This window comes from Stomoxys calcitrans, chromosome 2 (assembly GCF_963082655.1).
Source record: "Stomoxys calcitrans chromosome 2, idStoCalc2.1, whole genome shotgun sequence".
Classification (NCBI taxonomy): Eukaryota; Metazoa; Arthropoda; class Insecta; order Diptera; family Muscidae; genus Stomoxys; species Stomoxys calcitrans.
Window position 1 is genome coordinate 229,915,590 of NC_081553.1, and position 20,726 is coordinate 229,936,315.

General features: G+C 38.2%; 1 protein-coding gene and 1 long non-coding RNA gene across 3 annotated transcripts; one reads left to right on the plus strand and one right to left on the minus strand.

Moving 5' to 3' along the window:
* Window positions 1-230: 230 nt before the first annotated feature.
* On the plus strand, window positions 231-2,314 carry LOC131995323 (uncharacterized). Its single transcript, XR_009397379.1, has 2 exons — window positions 231-825; window positions 1,960-2,314. It is a non-coding gene; the product is annotated as an uncharacterized LOC131995323 (long non-coding RNA).
* LOC106080403 (meckelin) lies at window positions 2,314-20,272 on the minus strand. Of its 2 annotated transcripts, none has more exons than XM_059363925.1 (9): window positions 20,255-20,272; window positions 14,699-15,393; window positions 11,232-11,558; window positions 10,411-11,049; window positions 7,327-7,599; window positions 6,740-7,267; window positions 5,914-6,001; window positions 5,678-5,841; window positions 2,314-2,450 (listed from the first exon to the last, which is right to left on the minus strand). In XM_059363925.1, exons 2-9 carry the CDS (start codon window positions 15,371-15,373, stop codon window positions 2,370-2,372), a joined length of 2,775 nt encoding a protein of 924 aa, XP_059219908.1. In that variant the 5' UTR covers window positions 15,374-15,393; window positions 20,255-20,272; the 3' UTR covers window positions 2,314-2,369. The 2 variants fall into 2 exon arrangements, with proteins under 2 accessions (XP_059219908.1, XP_013097234.2); XM_013241780.2 differs by lacking the exon at window positions 20,255-20,272 and adding an exon at window positions 19,882-20,180.
* Between the last annotated feature and the right edge of the window lie 454 nt (window positions 20,273-20,726).

Here is a 20,726-nt window from a genome sequence, read left to right on the forward strand (position 1 = left end):
TAGCAGCTAGTAAATCTAAGGATAATGAGTTATCCATTATTTTACATGCCAAAAATAATGACATGTACTTACCAAATGTTAGCTGGGTGGATTTTGCAATAAATATACAATTCTTTCGATTAAAGCGAGCTCTTATTTCATCAAAGATAGACGTAAATGCACATGTCTATGAAAAAAAGTACAATACATATGAGTATATATGACGAATAGAGCGCGTTCTCAAAATTTGACAGCAAATGTCAAGTTTACAAGTATCGGCAATTATTTTATTTTTCTTCAAAGCAAGCGGCTCTGCCGAAAAAATTAAACAAATCAAATTTACAGCAAAAAGAAAAGAAATAAAAGAAAGAAAGATACACATATTAGAAGCTTAGACTGCCGAAACCTTACATACGTGCATTACACCATAGTTTCTTTTACGGAAAAGGAAATAATGGATATATAGAGAATGCAAACGACTCAAGCTGCAGGCCATTGAGAGCAGTATTCTCTTGCGGGATGTTCTTAGATAATTCTCATTTTTCTATATTCACAAGCGCCACCAACCAGTCTATGTGCGAAGTTCAAATTCTTTACATATGATTTATCTATGTCGAACATTCTACTATCGGATTATTTTTAATGAGTTATGTTTTTCGGTGTTGGCAGCACTGTTTGATAAACGTCATCTGTGGAAGTGATAAGTGTTCAGTATACTCTGCCCTTTCATCATCGAGAAACTTACAAACCTGAAACAACTTCAAATCGTAGAATTTTTTTATTATATTCGTGCAAGATTTAACAAAAAATTCTGTTTAGCGAAGAGATTCATTTCTGGCTAAATGGGTAGGTAAACAAGCAAAACGAGGTGAAAAAACAGCTAAATGGAAATACCAGAGTTTCCTCTGCATTCCGAAAAAACCATAGTGGTGTGGTTTATGAGCTGGTGGCATAATCGATTAATTTTTCTTCAAAGACGACCGTGGAAGAAACGTAACAGTCAGCGGCGAACGATATCGATACATGATACGCTAAGGATAAATTTGATATTGAAGGATAAATTTGGTTATTTTTCTGTGAGTTGGTGAAGGTCATGTGGACTTGACAGCCAAGATGTCATTAAAGTATTATAAATTAAAATTCATCTATATAACTTCCAACAGATGCACAGAATCATGTGAATACCATGAAAGTATTGTAATTTTGTAGACAAAAAATCTGTCATTACACAAAAACACATGTATTGGGAAAAATACAGCTAACAGACATGGTGTCGAGCGTGGTTAATGTGGTATTTATATCATAGAGGCGGTTTGGCAATAAATTCGGTATAAGTACAACATACCAACGCACTGCCCACGTACACATCTAATGGCCGATGCGTAATTCTAACCAAATTACGAAACGCGTCCCATAGTGTTTGGTGTGTTTTGCGATCTCTGGGTTTTCCATTTGCAAAGAAAATCTCCGATCATTGAGCTCGTCTCGAAAGAGAAACAAACAAAATTTGTAAAATTAAATGATTTTCGCCCTAACAGGTAAAAAACTAGAAAATAAAGTTGCCAACATTCGGTGTTTGCTAAGTCTCGCCTTTCAGCGTTTTTTTTTTGCGTTCATTCTTCATAGTTAATTCTGTTCACTACCAAACTCACTTTACCACCAAGAATCAGTCTCACTCTTATCAATGAGATATCAGCATTTTTTTGTTATCGAATAGTATGCCCTTCTTTAGTAGGACATTAAAAAGATGCTCAATTGGCTGTCTTCTAGTCGTTTGGTATTAAATGGCTCGAAATGTTCGTTCCGCATTTTATTTGATATTTGAGTGTCGTTTCAAATCATTCACCGATGTCTAGAGTCAAATTAAGGCGATAACCCATCGGCTTCTGCTGCCATACTATTATTTAGAAAGTTTGCCCCTACCTCAAGCTCAGTTTTGCTCATAGTATGTACCCAATTCCTTACTATTATGTATTGTAGAACGGTTGCTCCCCACCCCTCTTACGTTTTATCGGAGTAATAAAGCTATAAAGGCCTGTTCCGGTTTCCGAAAACGCAAAACGAAGGATTTTCTTAGCCACATATCTTGCAAACCTTGCCATATCTATGCTGGAATGTATATTATCATCAAATTTCTATATAGTAAGAGGAACCTCAACTGATATCAAAACATAAAAGAAGAATACCTAAAAAAATATAGGCAAACAATTTTTTTTCCTTCTTCAAATTCGAAAACTGAAACGGGCCTGATGGTTTAAAATATCTTAATTTACAAAAAAGTTATAACAAATTTTTATGTATATATTTATTTTGTTTATTAAACGCATCAAAAATATTACAGTCTAGCTAGTTATTTAATACTAATTATTATCTATTAAATTCAAATGAGATTACATTAGAAATCGTTTATCTATTAAGGTCTTAGTGGATAAATTCTCCATAACTGCACCAACAAATATCCATTGGACAATCTGAAAATATTCAATTATATGTAAGTTACTATTTTTTTATATTGAAGAATTTTGATTTTGAAATATAGCAAAATTAGATAATAACAAGTAAAAGTGCGTTAAGTTCGTCCGGGCCGAATTTTACATTCCCATGATCGCATTTGTCAAGTTCTTTGCATGGTAATGGGAGATCATAAAAAGAAATTCCCACTATATTTTTTATATGCTTGGATAAGAATTGTGCCCTCCAGATGCTCAAGAAGTATATTCGGGAGATTGGTTAACGAGGGTTGCCTTTTATATTTCGGGATTATAGAACACAAAAACAAATATAAATCATCGAAAATCGATTTATTGTTTTCAAAATATTCCCCACTAAGATCTATACACTTTTGCATGCGTTTGAACCATTTCTCGAAGCAACCGTACGAGAATAAAAAGAAGTCATTCGGTGCCAAGTCAGGACTATACGGCGGATGAGTCATATAATCGATGTTTTGAGTGCTCAAAAATGTTTCATATTTTTGGAACATTTCGTTCGACCAATCGACACGAGCCTTTTTTTGAGCGATTGACAAATTGTGTGGGATGCAACGCGAACAAATTTTTTTGACGGTCAAATGTTCATGCAATATTAAATGTATGCTGGTACCACTAATGTCTAAGGTTGTGTCAATCTCACGATAGGTGACATGACGATCTTGCAATATTAATAGGCCCACAGCATCAATGGTATTTGGAACAACTGATTTTGGACGACCTTCACGAAATTCGTCTTGGAATGAACTGGCCCTTGATGGAGCTTCATCGCCAAAAATTTAATTAAGTTCATCGATGCACTGTTGTTGAATTAATCCACGTCGAAAGTTGTAAAAAACAATCGCACGAAAATTTTCACAATTTCCATTTTTTGGGCGAGATGAATCTGTACTGTTACTGTAAACGACACAAATAGCGCTCGTATGTCAAAACGTTCTGAGTACGTATAACCTCAGAAATGTCAAGCTTTACGATTGAGCTGTCGGTTGACAGATGGAAACACAAGGGTTGTCTAATCCCGAAATATAAAAGGCGGCCCTCGTATACGAGTATGTGAGCTAAAACTGGTTTCGAACCATAGTATGTCATAAGTAAAGTCATTGTGCAAAATTTCAGCCAAATCGGATAAGAATTGCGCTCTTAGAGTTGGAGGCCACCATAGCGTAGAAGTTATCATGTCCAGCTATGATGCTGAACGCCTGAGTTCGAATCCTGGCGAGACCATATTGGAAGAATTTTTCAGCGATGGTAATCCCCTCCTTATGCTGGTGGCATTTGTCAGATACCTTGCCAAGTAAAAATTTCGCGGCACGCCATTCAGACTTGGCTATAAAAAGGTGGTCCATATTATTAAGCTTTAAACTTGAATCGGACAGCACTCAATGATATGTATGTGAGAAGTTTGCCTCTGTTCCTTAATTGAATGTTCATGGGTAAATTTGCCTTTGCAGAGGCTCAAGTATATTCGGGAGACCGGTTTATATGGGAGCTAAATTAGGATTTGGACCGATTTAGACCATACTCAATACAACTGTTGAAGGTCATAGGAAACTACAACGCGCCAAATTTCAGGTAATTCGAACTATATTTGGGATATCGGTTTATATGGGAGTTATATCAAGTTTTTGACCTATTCGGACCATACATAGTACAACTATTGAAGGTCATAGGAAACTACAACGCGCAAAATTTCAAGCAATTTGTATAAGATTTGCTACCTTAGGAGGCAGATCGGGAGAACGGTTTATATGGAAACTAAATCAGGATTTGGACCGATTCAGACCATACTTAGTACAACTATTGAAGGTCATACGAAACTACAACGCGCTAAATTTCAGGCAATTCGTATAAGATTTGCTCTCTCAGGAGTATCAAGAAGTATATTAGGGAGATCGGTTTATATGAGAGCTATATCAGGTTTTTGACCAATTTGGACCATACTCAGTGCATCTGTTTGAGGTCAAAGGAAAACTCATTGTGCAAAATTTCAGCCAAGCCGCCTTCTAGAGGCTCAAGAAGCATATTTATGATATCGGTTTATAAGAGAGCTATATCTGAACATGCACCGATTTGACCCATTTACAGTCCCAACCGACCTACATTAATAGGAAGTATTTATGCTGAATTTCATGCGCCTAGCTTTACTCCTTCGAAAGTTAGCGTGCTTTCGACAGACGGACAGACATGGCTTAATCGACTTAAAATGTCATGACGTTCAAGAATATACATATATACTTTATGGTGTCTTAAGCAGAGTTTACATGGCCCATCATGATCGTACTCATCGTGTGTTCGTGTTGATTACAGCTTTTGCCTCAAACGGTACATAGATTTTTCCTTTCCTTTGATTATATAAATTAATTTTTCATACTTTACTTCTCATTTCTTAACCTTATTTGTCACAGAACGTGTTTTTCGATATTTTTTCAATTAATGATTTGACACATTTCTTTGTAAACGGTAATCGATAGAATCCCGTCTATCGATTACCGTTTACCGAAAAAAAACAAATGATTTTGATTTTTCAGCCATGACTGATGGTTATGTGTACATACATACAATAAACATACATCAGATGTGCCATGTAAACTCAGCATTAGACATATATTTCGAGGTGTTTCAAACGGAATTAAGAAGTTTGTATGCCCCCCTCCTTTGGTGGGAGTATAAAATCGACAATCTAACTAACATATGTATGTAAATAAAGAATAAATTGAGAGAAGTCTTTTTAAAAATGTTAACATTAAATGATTGGATTTAATGTAAAGTTGGAAGCTATAGATATAATAATTTGAAAATATTAACAACAATGAGAAACTTCAACTCGATTATTTAATTGGTTTCATTTGCATAAAATTTTGCTAAAGTTTCCTACAAAATTTTGTCATAATAAAGCTCCACAATGCATTTTAAAGCCAAATTTTCGTAGAAAGTTATTCAAAATTTTATTCGCCCTCAAAAATTTCTAAAATTGTGTTTGTTAAAAAATCAAAAATTGTTTATTCCAACAAGTAATTCGCCAGCTAGTTTTTTTTTCTATGCCAAAAACCTTTTTAATGGTTTTTATAGAGTATGTACAATATTTCTGATTTCATTAAATAAAATGATTTATAAAAATTCCTTTTGTATGAATAATTTTCCCAAATCTTATCCATATCAAATATTTTTCATTCTAGAACATTTCTAGTTTTTGGTTTAGTCTTACTCACCTTATTAAATAAATAGACCGCAATAACTGTGGCCAATAAAGAATTGCACATTAAATACACAGCGAGAAATAACAGAAATTGTAAAATGAATATCTGCAATTCATTGCCGTAGAGAAACATTTCGCCAAAAGAATAACAATTATCGATGTAAAATGTTCCTTTATCTAAAATAGATTAAAATAAATGTTGATTACGAAACAGCTCAATTTGAAATGGGGATAAATGTGACTACTTACTATCCGTTAAATAATTCTCGAATTCACAATTAAAAAGGGATTCCACAAAAGTTTTCTCCTTTATAATATAGTCCATGTCTTTTATACCCTGCGGAAATGGTAAAACATAGTCAAAGAGTGCTAATTTATCAAAAGTATGTTTGTGTTCATTGTAGATGGCATTGCATGACATGGGATAATAAAAAACAAGTAAAAATGTGTTAAGTTCGGCACGGCCGAATTCAAATATGGTTTGAATCGGTCTATAGCTTGATACAGCTCCCCTATAAACCGATCTCCCTATTTTACTCATTGAGCCCATAAAAAGCGCAATTCTTATTCGATTTAGCTCCACAGTGACTTCTACTATGGTCTCCAACATTCAATTCAATTATGGTTCGAATCGGACCATAACTTGATATAGCTCCAATAGCATAGCAATTATTTTCCTTTATCCTTTGTTTACCTAAAAAGGTATACCGGGAAAAGAACTCGACAAATGCGATCTATGGTGTAGGGTATATAAGATTCGGCCTCGGCGAACTTAGCACGCGTTTACTTGTTTTTTAATTCATTACGATTTTATTATCAATTAAATTTTTAATTGAAAAATTTGTATCGATTTTTTTCAGTGTATGATTAAAAATTAGGAAATTTGTTCCCTAGAATCCCTAATAGGAATATCCCTTTAAGGATAATATCGCGGCTTGATAATTGTGTTCAAACACCATCTCTGAAATATTCAGTGTTCCGCTATTTCATCATGCAGACACTCATAAACGAGCAATGGTTGGAAATCTTTGACCTTTATTATCAAACTACGCTAAAAAATTAACCTTTTACTTACATGATCAATAAAAGCACAGAAGAAACGATTAACACTGGTATAAGCTATCGATGTCTTCTCCATTGAACCCTCCACAGTGTTGACTTCTTTTTGAAAGTTAGCTGTTCCGGCGCCACCACCAAACGATCGCTGATATGGTAATAGCAGCTTATCAAAATAATTGCTTAAATTTTTTGGCGGCATTATAGTATAGCACTGATCCGTGTCACTTAGCAAGCCTCGACGACCACTTATGCTATGGGTCTCACGCTGCAACTGCATCAGCATTGTGGTCATATCGGAATCAGCAAATCCATGTGGTGATCGACCATGTATGTAATAGCCATAGGAGGGCTCTACCAAAGCAAACACCGAGATATTGGCCAAGGAACAGTGATCGGTGTACTTTTTAAGCGGATTGCCCCATATGCGTATCAAAAGTAGCATCTTCAGTAAATACTGGCTGACATAGACAGCCAAGTAGATCAAAGAGACAAAGAATATCTCCAGAGTTATGTCCTTTTCAGCCTTGGCCAAAATATTGAAAAACTGCAAATAAGTGTGGAAATGAGATATTTAAGAGTCGATTTTCTTTATCTGTCATCTACCTTTACCACCACATAGGTGATTACGCATTGCAATAAGGTTGAGGTTTTTTGTTTGCCACTTAAACGTAACCACTCGTTGGCCAGAAAAATGCTACGCCATGCCGAAACATTGGAGTCGCTGATGTAGGTGCGCACGCTGGAGCAAACGGAAGACGTTTCAAGATTATTTTTCACATTGAAGTGATTTGTGTCGCCGCATCGAGGTCTCTCCCAGTCAATGAAGAAGATGTTGAAATGCGATAAACGCCAAAAGTAAATGCTAACGAAAATCAACTGAAAAATGTAAAGAAGTGTCAGTGAAATCACGCACCCATATCCATACTTCAAGAGTGTCATAACTAAAAAAAGAAAAATGGTACTTCGATTCTCCCTGAATTTAAGGAAGAGAAAAAATCAAAAAAGTTTTTTGCAGAAAAAAGAGCGACATAATTTTCCAAAAACAATATAAATTAATGTTTTAATAACAAAGGTTAGGTAAGGTTTAAGTCGCAGTCTGCCATCAGACTCACTTAGACGTCCATTGTCCATCGTCCATTGTGATACCACAGGAACAGAAGAAGGATGATACCTTCTAGTTCCTATCGTTCTAAATCGCTTTAAAAAGCCCAATAACTTGCGAATGTTCACATCCACTTAATTAGACAGGTTCTCCAAGAAATTATAATCTAAAGTCTCTTCTTCCTCGATGTCCTCACAACTCCTGCAAAAGTCGATACTGGCAACCTTCAGTCTCTCAGCATGTTTTCCGATTAGACAGTGACCTGTCATGACGGACACAATGACTGAGACCGCTTTTCTAGCCAGTGACAGCAAAGCAGTAGATCTCTTCAAGTCTAGATTAGGCCACATAGTTTTGGAATGCTCACAGCCCCCTTTTTGTGACCATCTATCATTCGTTGTCCTTTAGGACCTGATCCTGAAAACTTAGCTTACATGTCGCTAGAGGCAGTGTAAGGCATACCCACAGCTTGAATGTGTAAGGTAGTTCCTAGTCTCGCAAGCTCGCCCGCTTCATAATTCCCTGAGTAATCTCTGTGGCCCGGCACCCAAAACAGGTGAATTTTGAACTATTCCATCTCGTTGGGAGATCTGCGACAATCGAGGGCGGTTTTTGAGTTCAGAAATACTTTCTCCAGGGATTTAATACCTGCCTGGCTGTCTGAAAAGATATTCATGCCAATCGTCGTAAAGACATTATATCTTAGCCATTCCACCACTTCCATAATTGCAAGGATCTCCGCTTGATATACACTGCAGTAGTCGGGAAACTTTTTCGATTTGACCAGTTCTAGATCTTCAGAGTAAACCCCAAAGCCCTCCTGGTCGTCTAGTTTGGAACCATTCATATAGAAGTCTATGTAACCTCTATTACCATGGATATCGTAGTCCCAATCGGTTCTATTGGAATTAGGTTAGGTTAGAGGGTGCATATATTAATCCGCCCCAAGCCACTATTGACATACACCTAAGCCAGTAATCGGCTTGTCGTGCGCTCTAAAAACTATAAAGTAACCTCTAAAAAGAAAATTTTAAGTAAGGAATTCCGTGCTATTTTCAAAATCCTTGTTTTCAATACCACTGCCCTAAGTTGGTTCATGTCTGGTATTGTGTCTCCACCTAAGTGCCGGTATCTGTTAGACGCGAAAGCCGGGCAATGACAAAGGAAATCATCTCATCATCTTCCCCGCATGCCCTACACATGCTATCACTAGCCGCACCGATTTTACATAAATGTTTCCCGTTATGATACCAATAGCTATACTGACCTCCTTGCTTCCTTTCAGTAATAGCCTCGTCTTCTCATGATCTGGATCCCCCCACAGGATTTGCGCCGTCCTACTTACCGTTTCGCTGTTCCACAGGATTGCATGCGCATTCGTTGCCCACGACCTTAACTCGGACTGCGTCGATCCGAAGGTCTTGGGGTTAGCCAAGTTTATTGACGGCAGTCCTCTGGCCTTTACCGCCAAATCGCCTGCCCTTTCATTTCCCCTTACTCCGTTATGGCCCGGCACCCAAATGATGCGGATTTTGCCATCCTCAGAGAAGGCGTTAATCTCCTTCTTACACTGCAGGACTGTTCATGACCTTACCGTCCTGGTTGTTATTGCCCTTATGGCCATTTTACTGTCCGTAAAAATGTTCACACTCGACATTAGCACCACACCACTTCACGCAATCCGTGATCGCCCGGATCTCCGCCTGCGTGACCGTATTATGGTCAGGCAGTCTAAAACAGATCTCAGTCCCTGGGTTCTCAATGTAAACCCCCAGGCCCACTCTGTCCCCTAGCATTGATCCATCCGTGTAACATGATATTCCAGGTGGCAATACTAGGGTTCCGTCAATCCAAGACTGTGTCGATGACAGCAGTGCCTCGCACTCGACTTCAAGGTTCATCTCAGGTATCCGATCGGAAACCTCTTCCCTTCCTTCCAAGTTTCCTATCGTTGCCTCAATCCAATTCTCCCATCGCCTTAAGTCTCATAGCTGCAGTGGCTGCCTCACACTTAATCTGTATGTCAACGGGTCGGATATCTAGAATAGTCTCCAGTGCCCTAGTGGGCGTGGCCCTCATCGCTCCGCCTATGCCAGACAACAACTTGTTGTATGGTTTTTGTATTGCACTTTTTCTCCATAGCAGTCCACCAAACTACTGAGGCGTAAGTAAGTATTGGTCTAATCACGCTCCTGTAGAGCCAGTGGACTATCCTCGGATTCAGTTTCCAAAACAATATAAATAAAAGTTTTAATAACAACAAAACATTACACAAATTTTTGCGTGAAAATTTTTATAACAAAAAACAATACGAAGAGTTGTCCTTGTCCCAACGTCAATTTCCTTACACTCAACGACATTTTGACCTTAATTAAAAAAATTTTGTCCTTAATAATAAGACTCAAAGTTAAATAGGATTTAAACGAAAGTTAACGAAATGTTTCCAAAATCATTAAATTTCTTCATAATTTCCTATTAAATCAGCAACAAATCTGGTTATGACACTCTTGAAGAAAACGAGTCTTGCGAAGTTGTTCCCTAAAACCGCATAAAAGGCAATTTCATGGCCCAGCACCACTACTTACCTTCAAAACCAAAGCTGCATATATTATCAATTCCAAGGAGCGCTGATCTCTTATCAGCGGCAATGTGAAATCCAGCGTCGATTGTGTGAGGTAAGTCAAAGAGTTAATGGTTATGCACAGGAGAAAACACAATAGGAATGCCAAGGCCATATAGGAAATCAAATGCAAAAGAAATTCTGTGAAATATGCAAAATGGCAAAAATCTTCATTGTCATTTGTGCCGGATGGACAACGTCTCTTGCGTGTATTTCTGGCCCTTACAAAGGCAACTATCAGTGCCAAAAGCAACAGCAGTGGCAAAGCAATTTCATTGACCAATTCAGCAGCATGAACTGTGTCCCGGGAAATGCGATCATTGCTTATGATAAACTGAAATTTCAAAGGCATTTCCAGTGTGGTGTTATTTGTGAATTCGATGTGGCGATAGCGTAGTTTCAGCACCGGTATGGAAATGTGATTATCACTGTGAATATCATAGTGGAGCTGAATTTTCTCCACATAACGCAAAGAACGATAGAGTAAAAGCTTGTGTTCATCCTCATAGGCAGGAGAAACTTTGGAGGATATTGAGCCATGGCGTGGATGAATTTCAATCATTTGGAAACGTTTCACCAGCTGCCAGTCTTCTTTTTGGGGACGCTGAAAGTCAAAAAGATAAAATTGTTAATCAAAAAAAAATCATTGAACATAATGGGACATTTTTATTTATAAAACTCATGCCACTGTGCAATGTACTGTACCTAATCAATGAACACAATAAGACAATACTGGCAATGTTTTGTGGCTTTGCTTCGTGTTTCTTTCACGTTACAAAAACCTACCTTATTTTCCAATGTTATATCCTCGATCAAAATGGGTACCGAGTGTAGCAGCATTTGTTCCTTACCCTTCCTTGTGTAGTTTAAAAATAAACTCATAAATCGTTGATTGCCATACATTTTGGCCAAATCCAAAATATATGCCAATGACAAATCGCACTCGATGACATCATACTTTTTGCCAAATCCAATGAAATTATCCTGGGTAACAGTTGAAGCTCTTGCAAGGTAAGGACATAAAATCAACTCGCCAAACTTCAAATTGCCCCATCTCCGTAGGGTGCCGTCTAAAGCGTAAGAAACACTAAAAAACTGCAAACGATTGTGGTGCTGTCGGAAAATCAAAATAAATATCATTAATCAATGGTTTCAATACAATAATTACAAACAGAATACACTTAGCAGCGAAGATACGAGGGTTTTTGTTCCACTTGATTAATGGCAAGTTAAAAAAAGATGTACTTCATTCTTAAAATACTTCATTTCATCCCGATATTCTCATGACGTCTCTTCTCTGAAATACCATTTACTTAAACCCAATATTGCCATTGGTTTAAGGGGAGTTTACAGGATGAGGCGTTCCCCAAACACATGGCCCCAAAATTGGTTATTAAATTCGTTTTCTAATCTCAAATACCTTTCATTTGAGCCACATATTGGCGTGGTAAAAAAAAATTTTGCCCTTTGGGGGGGGTGTTTTGGGGAAGGGGTGATGCCCTAAATACATGGTGATACATTTGACATGGCCGGTTAATATGCTCGATTTAGGGGTGTTTTGGGGAGTGGGGTGGTCTCCCAAACACTTAGCCCTGAAAATATATCAGCAACGTGCTCTATTCTCATATTGGGTTGCTCAAAAAGTAATTGCGGATTTTTCATATAGTCGGCGTAGACAAATTTTTTCACAGCTTGTGACTCTGTAATTGCATTCTTTCTTCTGTCAGTTATCAGCTGTTACTTTAAGATTGCTTTAGAAAAAAAGTGTAAAAAAGTATATTTGATTAAAGTTCATTCTAAGTTTTATTAAAAATGCATTTACTTTCTTTTAAAAAATCCGCAATTACTTTTTGGGCAACCCAATATATCTATATATCATTATTTGAACCCCATATTGCCATTGGATATCAAATTCGTTTTCTCATCTCAAATGCCATTCATTTAAATCCCTTATTGCAAAAGCGAGCAAATATGTCCGGTTAGGGGTATGAGTCCTAACAACTATGAATATCGAGCTCCACTGCCTTGAAGTCCCAAATTGGCTTGGTGATCAAATACGTCCTATTTGGGGGTTGCTATGGTGGTGGGGCGTGCCCTAGACAGTTGATCCCGAATGTTGATATCAGATTCATGGTCTACTCCCAAAACCCTTTCATTTGTGCACCATGTTTCCATTGTCGGCAAACATGACCCGTTGGGGGGGGAGGTGTTTTGGGGGATGGAGCGGCCACTCAATGACTTGGCTTTGGAAATAAATATCAGATTCGTATTCTACTCTAAAATACCTCTTATTTGAACCTCATATTGCAATGGTCAGCAAATACTTCCTATTTGGGTGGTGCTTTGGGGGTGGTGTGGCCCCATAGACACTTTTTCAGAATATTGATATCAGATTTGTGCTTTATTTTCATTTAAGTCCTATATTGCTATGGTCGTAAATTTGTCTTCTTTGGGGTATGTTCTCGGGGATGGGCGGCCCCCAAATACTTGGCCCCACATCTGGATATCAGATTCGTATTCTACACTCCAATACCTTTTATTTAAGCCACATATTGCCAACATATCAGATTCGTATTGGGATATCAGATTCGTATTCTACATTCAAATGCCTTTTATTTAAGCCCCATATTCCCATAGTCATTAAATAAGACCTGTTTGGGGGGTGTTTTGGGAAAAGGGTGGACCCCCAGAAACGTGGTCCCACATTTGGGTATCAGATTCGTATTCTACTCGCAAATACCTTTCATTTGAGTCCCATATTGCCATGGTCGGTAAATATGTCCGATTTTGGGGCTTGGGGTAGTCCCCCTAGCTCTTGGTCCTACAATTCGATATCAGATATGTTTTCTACTTTTAAATACCTTTCATTTGAGTCCCATACTGTCGTGATTGGTCTCTATATATATTTGGTAGGTTTTGGGTTGGGGCGCCCCCCTAGGTATCCCATCCGAAATTTGGATACCAAATTTTTGTTTGTAGGTTACTATAAGGGAGCACACCAAATTTCGCTTAAATCGCACCACCCATCTCCGAGATATGGCGTTTCTGAGAATTAGGGTAAGGGGGAGAGTCCACCCCACCTTCGGATATCAAAAAATGTAGTACCCTTTTTTCACCACGGGGTCATTATGCACCATCTGTGAAAATTTCAAGAAAATCGGTTAAGCCGTTTCTGAGTCTTTAAGGAACACACAAACTAACCTATAAACAAACACAAATTGATTTTTATATATAAAATTTGGTCAATGACTTGGCTTGCTGGTCCTCAAAGCTGTAAGTCGCGAAACTCAATATTATAAATCGGAATTAGTCGGGATTCTCCGAAAAATCAAAATTTAAATTCAGTTTTTATTAACGAATACAAGTAAAAGTGTGCTAAGTTCGGCCAGGCCGAATCTTATATACCCTCCATCTTGGATAGCATTTGTCAAGTTCTTTGTCCAGTATATAATGGATAAAAAATGCCATACTAATGGAGCCATAACAAGTTATGGACAGTTTCGAACCATTCTTGGTTTGGATGTTGGAGACCATAGTAGAAGTCGTTGTGTATCGTGAACATCAGAAAAATTTTCAGCGGTGGTTTTCCCCCTTACTAATGCTGGCCACATTTGTGAGGTATTCTGCCATGTTAAAACTTCTCTACCAATTGCTGTCGCTATGCGGCACGCCGTTCGTTCTCGGCAATAAATATGAGGCCCCTTATCATTGAGCTAAAACATTAATTGGACTGCACTTATTTATATGAGAGAAGTATCGCCTATTCCTTGATGGAATGTTCATGGGAAATTTAGTAGTACATGAGGCCACCGCAGCGCAGAGGGTAGCATCTCCGCCTATCACCCTGAACGAAACCTGGCGAGGACATCAGAAAAATTTTTCATAGGTGGCTAACCCCTCCTAATGCTGGCGACATTTTCCGAGGTACTTTGCCATGTAAAAACTTCTCCCCAAAGAGGTGTCGCTCTGCGGCACGCGGTTTGAACTCGACTATAAAAGGGAGGCCCCTTATCATTGAGCTTAAAATTGATTCGGACAGCTTAATGAAATGTTCATGGGTAAATTCGTATATTAAATCCAACCCGCATCTGTTGCGCTGTTGTGGGTCTGTTGCGCTTTTCTCCATAGTAGAAATAAAGAGTTGCTTTGGTTTCTTTCCGTATAACTTTTAAATTTAGTTTCGTAGCGACGTCCAAATAAAAAAGAACTTTAAAAACGAATATGTTTCAAAAAAATAATTCCCACCAACTGACCTTGTCATGTTCATCCAAACTAAAGCGTACATCTTTTATCGTTTCCCTTAGCTCCTTTGCCATATCCTTGCCCTTCCGATAGTAGAGAAATGGCTTGATTTGCTGATGCGACATCTGTTCATCTGCACTGCCATAACGATAGACAACATCTGTGGCTTGCGACAGTAAAAATTTGCTACAGGGCGAATTCTTATCGAAGGAATAGAATGATAAAACGCAAAGATTGGCCAGATGATGACAGGCGGTATTATTATTGAGAGCCATACAAAAGAAGGCAACAAACTTCAAGTCTCCAAAATGTTGTGTTGTCGCCTGCCAAAAGGAATTATAGTTCAGAAATGGTCTCAGCAGCCCATTAGCAATACAATAATCCTGATAGTGAAAATTATACTGCAGATCACATCTTTCACACTGTCCGTCGTACTGCCAATTGAGATTGGCCATCTCAATGGATCTGGAAAAGTCCACTGCTGCCGTGGTACGTGTGCGATTTATGTATTTAAATTTACAGTTGAGTTTGGGCAGAGTCTCCTCCTTGGCTTGGCAATACTGTGGTGTAAGAATTGTCACATTTTTACCGAGTTTCGTTTGGGTATTGTTGCAGATATTGCCACAGGTTCGATATGTTTTAACGGTATCATAAATGGTGGTTACAGTTGGCGATAACGATGACATTCGACAAGCGCAGGTGAATTCTAAAATGAAAATTAAATAAAATTTATATAGTTATGTATTGAAAAAAACGAATTTTTATAAGCCTTCATTGTAAGCCAAAATAAACTCTAATGAGATGTACGGAATTGAATTGTTTACAATGAAAATCTCAAATTTATTGCGTTTCTCCCATTGGCGTAGCTAGACATTTTTGCCAGGGGGTGCTACAGTCAAACAAAAAGAAAAAAGCAACAACAAATTAAAACATGTAAATATGCATATAGTTCCGCGCGGGCGAAACATCGGATGCTTACCACCTCGAGTTTATATAAACAACATTTCGTTAAAATACGGCTTAACAACTCAGTGCCTGTGATACTTGTTATGACAAGGAGAGTTATCCGCGCCTTTAAATGACCAATGACCGCGGCGGCGATCGGTCCTGGAATGGGCTTTTGAGCTTGATGAGGATCACTTTACTTTACTTTAATTGGCTATGACAGAACATTTGTTCCACTAGCCGAACATAGAATCCAAGCGCCTTGATCTTCTGCGCTCATTCTAAAATCTGACACCAAGTTTCGAGGTGTCTCCCACCACTTGATCTTTCCATCGGGCTTTTGGTCTTCCCGATTTGCGTGTACCACAGTGTTTGCCTTCAAAAGACTTCGTTGCTCCTTCATCCAATCTGACAACATGACTTAGCCAACGCAGCCGTTGTATTTTGATGTGTGTAACATGCTATCGTCGTCATACAGCTCGTGGTTCATACGTCACCTATATTCTCCGTTAACGCAAACTGGTCCATATATTCTACGAAGAATCTTTCTCTCAAACACTTCAAGCACTGCCCCATCTGCTTTGACAAGTACCCAAGCTTGAGAACCATATAACAACCCGGGTAGTATCATTGTCTTGTATAGTGTAATCTTCGTCTGTCGAGAGGTGGCCTTGTTTCTAAACTGCTTACTTAGTCCACAGTTTGCCAGTATTATTCTTCGCTTAATTTCAAAATCATTCGTTTCGGTTACGGCGGTGCCGAGGTAGATAAAGTAACTGACTATCTCATAGTCGTGGTTCCCAACTTTCTCCATTTGCTTTATCTGCTCGGCTGTACAAGGTGTTTTGGGAGTTGAAACCATCCATTTCGTCTTATCTTCATTTACTGCCAGACCCATTTTCACCGTCTCTCTTTCGATTCTTTCTAAGGCAGCAGTTACTACTTCCGGTGACCGATCTATGATGTCGATGTCGTCGGCATATGCGAGTAGCATGTGTTCTCTAATGATTAGTGTGCCATATCTATCACCATCTCCACATTCAATTGTGGTAAATGCAGCTATATCGACATTTGTCCCGAACTGGACCCAACTCGCCACATTTCACTTTTCGAAATTTCAATAAAATCGTGTTATAAAGGGGTCTTTTTCCGAGTCAAGACCGTCAATCGGTAGATCGTTATATATGGCAGCTATATCCAAATGTCATCCAATCAGCATCATATTCAGGGTGGATGTTAACACACATTGTTGTCTAAATTTCAGCCTAATCACGTAATAAATTCAGATTTTATGCGCCTAGAGGCCACCGTGGCGCAGAGGTTAGCATGTTAAGTTCGAAGATGGGCAATATCTGACTATATCTTGATATAACTCCCATACAGACCGATTCGCCGATTTAGGGTCTTAGACCCATTTATCATCCGATTCTGCTGAAATTTGGTACAGTGAGTTATGTCAGGCCCTAAGACATCTTTCATCAATTTGGCCCAGATCGGTCCAGATTTGGATATAGCTGTCATATAGACCGATCTCTCGATTTATGGTTTTAGACCCATAAAAGGCGCATTTATTGTCCGATGTCGTCGAAATTTGGGACAGTGAGTTAAGTAAGGCCCTTCGACCATCTTCTTCAATTTGGCTCAGATCGGCCCAGATTTGGATATAGCTGCCATGTAAACCGATCTCTCGATTTAAGTTTTTGGGGCCATAAAAGGCGCATTTATTGTCCGATTTCGCCGAAATTTGGGACTGTGAGTTGTATAAGGCTCTTCGACATTTTTCTGCAATTTGGCCCAAATTGGTCCAAATTTGGATATAGCTGACATTTAGACCGATATCTCGATTTAAAGTCTTGGACCCATAAAAGGGGCATTTAAAATCCGATTTCATTAAAATTTGACACAATGACTTATGTTAGGCTTCTCGACATCCGTGTCGTATATGGTTCAGATCGGTTTATTTTTAAACATAGCTATTAAAAAAGCCAATATTTGGTATACATAATTGAACAATGGCTTGTATTTATTAGTATTTGGTCCAAATCGAAGCATATTTCGATATAGCTGCTATGGGGCATAAGGTATGCATTTTTCACCGGATTTTGACGAAAGGTCGTTCACATATATGGCCGAGGTGGTGGGTATCCAAAGTTCGGCCCGGCCGAACTTAACGCCTTTTTACTTTTTATAAACGATCTGAATTTATACCCAAACTACATCCAAAGTAAGTGACAGCTCATAGGCACCAAGGCATCGGAGCATGTAGTCAAAAGGATACTGGACCAGGAAGCAGTGATTTTTTAGCTATTAGTGTTAAAGTTTGTTGGATACGAAGATGACTTTTTCATCGTGCTATGTGGCCGTTCAGGGCTCGACTTAAACCCCCGAAAGATAAAGTTGGTGCTATTCACCAATATGAAGTAATTTGGTGTGTTGAAGGGACATCTCCTAGATGGGGTGGATCTATCGCTCTGACTACTGATAGGACTTCCAACTAGCAATTGCAATGTCAGGACTTTGAAAACGCTGGCGGCTTGAAATGACAGATTGGAGGGAACTTCTTCAGCCCGCCTGGCCTCCATTATTGTCATGGATGTTGGCTCTTTATCTTCTTCAATGCAGTATCTGACATTGAACCGCCGTAAATTTAGTCTTTGTTCTTCAGGGCTTATTATACCCTCCACCATAGGATGGTGGTATTCTAATTTCGTCTGTTTGTAACTACTCGAAATATTCGTCTGAGACCCCATAAAGTATATATATTCTTGATCGTCGTGACATTTTATGTCGATCTAGCCATGTCCGTCCGCCTGACCGTCCGTCCGTCCGTCTGTCTGTCGAAAGCACGCTAACTTCCGAAGGAGTAAAGCTAGCCGCTTGAATTTTGCACAAATACTTCTTATTAGTGTAGGTCGTTTGGGATTGTAAATGGACCATATCAGTCCTTGTTTTGATATAACTGCCATATAAACCGATTTTGGGTCTTGACTTCTTGAGACTCTAGAGTGCGCAATTCTTATCCGATTGGAATGAAATTTTGCACGAAGTATTTTGTTATGATATCCAACAACTGTGCGAGGTATTGGGTTATTGCGGATTTTTTAAAAGAAAGTAAATGCATTTTTAATAAAACTTAGAATGAACTTTAATCAAATATACTTTTTTTCTAAAGCAAGCTAAAAGTCACAGCTGATAACTGACAGAAGAAAGAATGAAATTACAGAGTCACAAGCTGTGAAAAAATTTGTCAACGCCGACTATATGAAAAATCCGCAATTACTTTTTGGGCAACCCAATATGTTTCAAATCGATCCATAACCTGATATAGCTGCCACATAAACCGATCTGACTTCTTGACTTCTTGAGCCACTAGAGGGCGCAATTCTTATCCGATTTGAATAAAAGTTTGCAGGAAGTATTTTGTTATGATATTCAACAACTGTGCCAAGTGTGACTTAAATCGGTACATGTTTTGATATAGCTGCCATATAAACCAATCTTGGGTCTTGATTTCTTTAGCTTTTAGAGGGCGCAATTCTTGTCCGATTTGACTGAAATTTTGCACATAGTGTTTTGGTATCACTTCCAACAACTGTGTTCAGTATGGTTTAAATCGGTTCATAATCTGGTATAGCTGTCATATAAACCGATCTTGGGGCTTGACTTCTTGAGCCAATTGAGCGCGCAATTCTCATCCGATTTGGTTGAAATTTTGCATGAGGTGTTTTGTTATGACTTCCAATAACTGTACTAAGTATGGCGCAAATCAGTACAAAACCTGATATAGCTTCCAATAAACCGATCTGGGATCTTGACTTCTTGGGCCTCTAGAGGGCGCAATTCTTGTCCCATTTGACAGACATTTTGTACAACGGCTTCTCTAATGACTTTCAACATGCGTTTTTAATATGGTCTGAATCGATCAATAGCTTGATACAGCTTCCATATAAACCGAACTCCCGATTTTGCTTCTTAAGTCCCTACAAGGCTCAATTCTTATCCGAATAAACTGAAATATTACACAATGACTTCTACAATGTTCAGCATCCATTTATGGTCCGAATTGGACTTTAACTTGATATAACTCCAATAGCATAACAGTTCTTATTCAATATTCTCTGTTTGCCTCATGAATAGCACAAATTGACTTTTGGAAATATTTTGTAACACTTTCACCACTATCTTTCAGGTAAATTTTCCACATTAGAACATTTAACTTCACTGCTATGTATTCACTAGCCATACTCACTATCAATGGAAGGCTGCAAATTTTCACCCAGTACTTGGCAGGGAACACAGGTAAAATAATTTATATCAAAAAATTCATTTTTAGCACATTGTTTGACGTCATGGAAGGCGAAAAGGGTGCGATTAAAGTGTTTATCACGTTCATGGCAATCGATACAATTAAAATTTGCCAGAAAAATCGTTAAAAATAACGCATATACAAAATGGAAGATCATAGCTTTTTAGATATATTTTTAAATTTTTTTTTAATCAATCAATTCCTATGAAAGGTTATTCAAAACCATTTATGTAAGTTTGGTATTTCTTTTTGAGCTCTAAAAACTTTGTTCCGATTTTTTTCTATTTTTCTTTGCACAACCGTTGTCGTTTAATACCTTAAAATAACTGAATACATTTCATACAGGACGAAATAGACGTCCTTTGTTATTCAAATGAGCAAGGAAGAAACTCAACAACCACGCAATTAGGCAAAAACACCTTGCACTGTATTGTACCAATCACGTTTCCTTTTCTGTTTTTGTTGTGTTTTTATTACTCTAGACTTGTTTTATGTAAATAACTTCAAAAGTTTATGTATGTATATGTAAATGAATATGTTAGTAAACACGTGCATATGATCACAGGGGCGTAGTTTAAATATTTTCGTAGTAGGATGTCTTCAAAATTCGTCTCTATTCCTTTAGGTTAGGTTAGGTTGAAAAGAGGGTGCAGATATTAATCCGCCCCATGCCACTATGGGCATACACCTAAGCCAGTAATCGGCTTGTTATGCGCTCTAAAAACTATAAAGTAACCTCTAAAAAGAAAATTTTAAGTTAGGAATTCCGTGCCACTTACAAAATCCTT

Bases quoted from the DNA above. Each gene is read 5' to 3' on its own strand.
- LOC106080403 (XM_013241780.2), bottom strand. From the start codon at position 20,095: ATGATCTTCCATTTTGTATATGCGTTATTTTTAACGATTTTTCTGGCA. The intron at 11,050-11,231 runs GTAGGTTTTTGT...TTTGACTTTCAG, and splicing joins ATATAACATTGGAAAATAAG to CGTCCCCAAAAAGAAGACTG. The intron at 5,842-5,913 runs GTAAGTAGTCAC...AATCTATTTTAG, and splicing joins CGAGAATTATTTAACGGATA to ATAAAGGAACATTTTACATC.